The sequence below is a fragment of the Hoplias malabaricus genome, chromosome 6, assembly GCF_029633855.1.
Source record: "Hoplias malabaricus isolate fHopMal1 chromosome 6, fHopMal1.hap1, whole genome shotgun sequence".
Lineage (NCBI taxonomy): Eukaryota > Metazoa > Chordata > Actinopteri > Characiformes > Erythrinidae > Hoplias > Hoplias malabaricus.
In genome coordinates, this window is record NC_089805.1 from 10,051,144 (window position 1) to 10,058,284 (window position 7,141).

The window sequence follows — 7,141 nt, forward strand, 5'->3', positions numbered from 1 at the left end:
GTGAAAGAATTAGTGTGTCTATGTGAAAGTGACTAAGTACATGAGTGAATGAGTGATTGAGTGAGTGTGTTAAGGAATGAATAAGGGAGTGAGTGAGTGAGTGAGTGAGTGAGTGAGTGAGTGAGTGAGTGAGTGAGTGAGTTACAAACCAGTTCCATGTGGTGCATCACACCTTAAAATGGACAATATCATTGATGTGAATAGCACCCCTTGTGAGGCATTTTGTTAAACATGAGTGTGTGTGCACATGAATGAATGAATGAATGAATGAATGAATGAATGAATGAATGAATGAATTAATGTACGAATTAATGTAAAACTGAGAAAGTGAAAGAATTAGTATGTCTATGTGAAAGTGACTAAGTACATGAGTGAATGAGTGATTGAGCGAGTGTGTTAAGGAATGAATAAGTGAGTGTGTGAGTAAGTGAGTGAGAGAGAGAGCTAAAAATCCAGTTCTACTAGGTTCTTCACATGTAAAAAAATCTGTAAACTGCGGCACACAGAGAAGGTGAGTGTTATTCCATTTTTAAAAATCAAGCCTGAGACACAACCGACGCCAGGCATCCTTCAGAGTGCGAGTGTGTCTGTAGTGGTCTGATGAAAGTAGCCCCCACTAAGCCACCTGTCAGCGGGGTCTCCATCTGCTCGCCTTCCACTGCCAAGAACACATCCAGAGCTCAGGAGCGCCTCGGGCTCACAGCGAGAATACGGACTAAATATACACCTCTACTCTCAGTCTGCCCACGGGAGGCCGCTTTCAACCTGCAGCACCGACTCACACTGCCTTTACAGCCGTGGAGCCGCCTGAAATCACATTTACACAGCTTCCTCCTTCACCAAAACGCAGCCGATCAGCAAAGAGAACTGTAGGTTTCTACTCAAGCTACAAGGACAGTGTAGCTAACACAGTTATACATCACTGTACCAACTGCATGCATCACATCTTACCCTCTGAGAATGTTACTGTTCACAGTTAAACTACTTACTATTTTTCCCTTACATAACAGCCTTCAAATCATTTTGACGCTTCCTTGAGCAGTAATAGTGATATCAGACCCTGTGTCATTGCTACTCTGGGCTCAGCGCTGCAGAAACTGCACTATGTAACTATGGGAGGATGGTAGAAAACCAACCCCTACCTCCTAAATTCCTCTACAACTGTAGGGAGAGAGCAGTAGCAAAAATATCAAATCATACCTAATGTTCCTTTAACCCATGTGGTCGATCAGATTCATCCCCTATAGTGTTCACTGGAGCTGCAAAATCAATGCAGCTACCAAAGTAAAGGATGCTCAAGGCCACTGACTGCGCAAACTGCATGCATAAATCATCATTCCTCAAACACACTTGATCAAATGGGTTCTAACACTGTACAATATACTGTTCCAGAAATGATCATACTGTTGTCAGAACCAAACGTCCTATCTCCATTTTTATATATTCCTCTTGCTTTTTATATATAATTAGAAAAAGGACAGTGAATGAACTCTACACTGGTGTCTTTTAAGGTTGCAATCCACAACGTTGTCCCCAAGGATGTGTGTTTTCATTGCAAGGTCAATCTAGCCTCATCAAACAAGCAATTTGCATCGTGCTAACATTTTGACTATGAGTGTCCCTTATAGGATCGATACTGTCATTGATACTCTAAGCCCAACACTGCAGAAACTGCACTATGTAACTTCTGGAGCAGGGTAGGAACCACCCCCCTCCAACCCGTTTCTTTCCCCCCTCCCCACTGCACTATGAGGAGTTCCAGGAGTAAAAAACAATCATACCTAGTGTTCCTTTAATGCTAGTTTAGTTAGCCTCATAGCTCCAGTGCAAATCAAAGAAGCAAACTTCAGAAGCCAAAATTGTGTTGGCTGATCTAATACACCTGGGTCAAAGGGTAAAAATGTAAAAATGTGATTTGGGGCTCTACAGTTGCTTTATAAACACCCACACGCTGAGCTTGAAGTGTAAATAACAAGGCTTTGAATCTGTGAATAAGGCAATACCTGGGCGTTCCGGTGAACTCATGTCAACAACATCTACACAAGGTGATGCTTCAGCCCTCTTCTGAGCATCCAAGCTCCGGAGCTTTCCCCACACACGAGAGCACCTAGAGGACACACACACACACACACACACATACGCCCTCAATGAACCGTGTTTACGGCAAAAGGCAAGTTACCCAACCTGCTCTTCCACAGTGACAGCACAATGTAATGTATTGTGCAATCTGAAGTACATACAGTACTGTGCAAAACTCACAGACCGCCTTTCATTTATTTCCATTTAAGGAAGACATTTAGGACCGGTCATTCTTTTTCAATGACGCTAGAGCAGATTGTAAATTAAAATGAAATGGAAACGAAAAATATTGACAGACAATTACACAATAAATAGATATGAGATTTTCCACCTTTACAGTGCTTTGATTTATTCCATGAAATCTGGAGCCACACCTGCAAAGTATACCCTGCTGCTTAAACACAATCTGTGATACTGAGGCTCTGGGAGCACCAGCAGCTTCAAATGTGCTTCTGTTGTGTCTATTTACTCTTCATCAGTAACGGCTCTGCCTCCTTTAAGAAAAATAGTGCTTACTTGTTCTTCTCAGCGCTGAAGGATGGACAGAAAAAGCCGTGGATATATTCAGAGCTGAAGAAAGGAAGGTTCATCAGATGGTGGTCTGCTAAGAATTGTACGGTTTTCTCTCACTCAGAAACATCTCATGAAAAACAACCATAGAACAATTGTTGGGAGATTAAATAACAGAGCGTCGGCCTCGAGGCTGTATTTGCACAATGTTAAAGAGGAGAATTTGCACCTGTTGATCCACACTGCAGTAACCATGGAGATGCAACATGCTCTCATTTATGCCTACTTTGCATTTACATAAGCTGATGGAAGTGGATGCTATTTGCGAGTTGCACTAATTATACGCTTACTAATAATAGCCTTTATGTGTGATTTAGCACATGCATATTTCTATATTTCCAGAAGAAGGCTGATGAACAAGGCAGGCACCACTGAGCAATATACATACATACAAATATAATACACAATATTATACATAAATAAAGAGAAGCAGGTCATTTCAAATGTCAAAAAATGAGATACAAGATTTTATTTTCCTGAGATTATATTCAAAATTAAATAAATTGTTAAATTGTTGTTGGTTGTGGATATTTGAACACAGCAAAATAAATAAATAAATAAATTGGTTGAGGCAATGAGAGCATATACTTTGGCAATTGCTTCATAAGATTTCTGTGTGTGTGTGTGTGTGTGTGTGTGTGTGTGTGTCAGTCTGTCTATTCCAGATTTCACTCACGTTGTAAAAAACTAAAATATGTAGTCTAACAAAAAAAAACAACAACAAAAACTCACATAGTAGGGACTTCATAATTCCTTTGTGGGAATCCCAAGCAGGTCCCCACAACGTACATCCCTACATTTGACATCTAAGGTACGCGTTAAGCTCAGTCTAAGTTTAGTGTAAGGCTACGGTTTATGTTTAAGAGGAAGCTAGCAGTACTTACAGTTACAAAGCTACGTGTCCACAAAATGAATGAAGGTCTATGTAATCTGTAATGAATGAAGATATATGAAACCCCAATAAGGTATGAAAACAAACTCGAGTGTGTGTGTGTGTGTTAAGGGTGGTTAGATGGTATCGGTTCTATTTATAGCGCGGTGATGTTTCCCCTGGAGAAACTACACGGAAGCGATGCTCTGTAAATATAGGCACCGCTGCCATTAACCTGCTCCTCAGACTTTCTGTTTTATTTCCCAAAATAAAACACAAAATAACCTGGACATATAATACGTTCTTTTACAATGTACATGTTTAAAACATCTGTGAGAGCCTCATTCACAGTTAAACTCATTACAGGTGATAACACATATGCAGATCTCTAGTTAAAACCGCTTTTAAAAAGCCCAGTGAAGTCGGTTGTGATGGGGATGCTCGGGTTAAAGGCGAATTGACGCCGCTTACCTCGCTCCAGGACCCGGATCAGAGGAGTTACTTCACCGCGCGGAGTGCTGATTGAATATGGGTCGTTAATCCACGTGTGATGGAGCCCAAACTCTCTCTCTCTCTCTCTCTCTCTCTCTCTCTCTCTCTCTCTCTCTCTCTCTCTCTCACACACATCTCCACATTCACTGGTGACGGAGTTCTTCTCATCCCACCCGTTTTCCACTAAGCCCCGCCCCCTAAAACCGCTCATTGGCCAACGGCGTCCTGCCTTGTCTATAATACATAATAAATGTTTTTTTTTATGTAATATAGCGGGGTTTTTTTTATTAACATTTAAAGACATATACAATCATTGCAGTCACATATAAAACTTTTACAACAAACTGCATTAATAAATAAATAGGATTTTGTTGATATTTATAAAACACCCTGCTGGAGTTACTGCTGGACTGTGAACACACTATGGGCAGTGTCCAGTGATGAAGAACGACCAACACAAACTGTGCAGCGACAGATGAGCTACTGTCTCTGACTTTACATCTACGAAAGTGGACCAACGAGGGAGGAGTGGACAGTGAGTGGGCACAGGGTTCAAATCTCCAGCAGCAACTGCTGTGTCTGATCCACTCGCACCAGCACAACACACACTAACACACCACCACCACGTCTATATGTCTACCTCTAGTCCTATATTAGATATATATTTAAATCATCCCTAGCTCAAAAGACTGGTGGTTTTTAACCAATCGTAGCGCAGGAGGCGGGGTCTGTCTGAAAAGAGGTGGGGAAAGAAAAAAAAATAACCAGTGGAGACATAAACGCGTTTCTAAAAATAGCAGCGCAGCGCCACAATGGGGCAGATTCAGAACAGCAGTGTTTACACAACTCTGGACAAGCACTGACCACTGTCCACTCGCTCACAACATCAGACGCCAGGTGAAGTGTTTAGGAACAGGGATAAAAAATTGCCCCGTTAATAATTAATTCCATTAATTGTGGTTAATTGTGCATTGCTGTGGTTGTACATTTGAATATGCAGATTAACCATCTTTGAAAACAGACAGGCTCTTAATTAATCACCATTAATAAAACCCTTGCTTTGGACCCTGTCTGAGATGTTAAAGGGGAGTCCCACTCATTTACCAAAATTCTTGCAATTCTACTGTAGAGTGATAGCTAGATAGATTCAGTTTTACTGTCATGGATTAGTACAAGTACAGAGGCAACAAAATGCAGTTAGTATCTAGAAAAAGTACCACTGTGCTGTAGTATCATATGTGACAAAGGATTGTGAATATATAATCTATATATACACTAGTAATAAATATTAAATATAAGGGGTATTAATAAATATATATAGTATATACAAGCAGGTAGTGTCGCAGTCACAGCTCCAGGGTCCTGGAGGTTGTGGGTTCGAGTCCCGCTCCGGATGACTGTCCGTGAGGAGTGTGGAATGTTCTCCCTGTATCCGCGTGGGTTTCCTCCGGGTGACTGTCCGTGAGGAGTGTGGAGTGTTCTCCCTGTGTCCGCGTGGGTTTCCTCCAGGTGTCTGTCTGTGAGGAGTTTGGAGTGTCCTGTGTCTAGTGTACCCTGTGTCTGCGTGGGTTACCTCCGGGTGACTGTCTGTGAGGAGTGTGGTGTGTTCTCCCTGTGTCCGCGTGGGTTACCTCCGGGTGACTGTCTGTGAGGAGTGTGGTGTGTTCTCCCTGTGTCCGCGTGGGTTACCTCCGGGTGACTGTCTGTGAGGAGTGTGGTGTGTTCTCCCTGTGTCCGCGTGGGTTACCTCCGGGTGACTGTCTGTGAGGAGTGTGGTGTGTTCTCCCTGTGTCCGCGTGGGTTACCTCCGGGTGACTGTCTGTGAGGAGTGTGGTGTGTTCTCCCTGTGTCCGGGTGGGTTTCCTCCGGGTGACTGTCTGTGAGGTGTGTGGTGTGTTCTCCCTGTGTCCATGTGGGTTTCCTCCGGTTGACTGTCTGCGAGACGTGTGGTGTGTTCTCCCTGTGTCTGCATGGGTTTCCTCCGGGTGCTCTGGGCTCCTCCCACCGGTAATGGTAAGTGGATTGGTGATGCAAAAGTGTCCGTAGGTGTGAGTGTGTGCGTGAATGTGTGAGTGTGTGTTGCCCTGTGAAGGACTGGCGCCCCTTCCAGGGTGTGTTACTTCCTTGTGCCCAGTGATTCCGAGTAGGCTCCGGACTCACAGCCACCTTGAACTTTGAAAAGTGATGAATGATGAATGTTTATACAAATATGTGGAGTAAATAACTATTATGAAGTGTGTATCTAATCACAAGTAATTACTATAAATATAAATATGTTCATAGGCATTAAACTCAGACGTCTGGTTACTATCACCACCTCAATAAAGGATTCCAATTCTGCATAAATCCTAAGGAAAGGATAAAAGACATCACCAACACTCAGTGCCTAACCTTAGACTTTAAAAGTTTAATTATGAAGAAATTTTGGAAAATCGATGGCTTTCAATTTTATTAATATGGTATATATTCTAAATTCTTAATATTAATAATAAATATATAATAATAATAATATTTAATAATATTAATAATAAATTCTTAATATTCTTAATAATCTGGCATATAAACCTGATTGCTTATAGGAAGTTGCATTTGGTCCATATTTATTGCAATGCTTTTGTTGCTGTTTGTGGCTATAAAGCAGCAGAGAGTTCAAAGTCTGCTTTAACTTGTGATAGTGAATGTCATGTGCAAGGCAGTGTCCCAGTTAAACCGGAATCTCTAGGTGTTTCACTTGTATGTGTGTGTGTGTTGTGGTGATGCTTTGTTTTCTGAAAGCATTAAGTGTTATGTCTATGTCTTAAAAGAGGCGCTTACGTGGACACATGAGCAGAGGCTGAGACTGATACTCTGGGCCTGCATGTGAGTTTGCGATGGGAAACCTGGTCGCCATGACCTCGTACAGAGCCTCAGATGGAAGCTGGGATTATGTTTACCTTCATCCCTGTCTACAGTGTGACCCGATTGGGGCTCTGCTCAATCTCAATCAGGTATCTGTCTCAGAATTAGACCCTTATTCTGCAATAAACAGAGGGTGGCAGTAGAAAGGCTTTAAATAGGGGCCTTCTTGGCGTTTTCAGATATGGGTTTATGCTGTTTTCTTGTTCGTTAATTCAGGAATTACAGCACAAG

At 42.2% G+C, this 7,141-nt stretch overlaps 1 protein-coding gene across 1 annotated transcript in view; it reads right to left on the bottom strand.

The window, feature by feature from the left end:
* Positions 1–4,063, bottom strand: part of LOC136699661 (histone deacetylase 9-B) — a 51,155-nt gene extending 47,092 nt beyond the window's left edge. Inside the window, exons 1-2 of the mRNA XM_066674560.1 lie at positions 3,992–4,063; positions 2,004–2,107 (exon numbers count right to left, since the gene is read on the bottom strand). Of these exons, the coding sequence (XP_066530657.1) occupies positions 2,004–2,025 (22 nt within the window). The 5' untranslated portion in view covers positions 2,026–2,107; positions 3,992–4,063. The remainder of the gene's footprint in view (positions 1–2,003; positions 2,108–3,991) is intronic.
* Between the last annotated feature and the right edge of the window lie 3,078 nt (positions 4,064–7,141).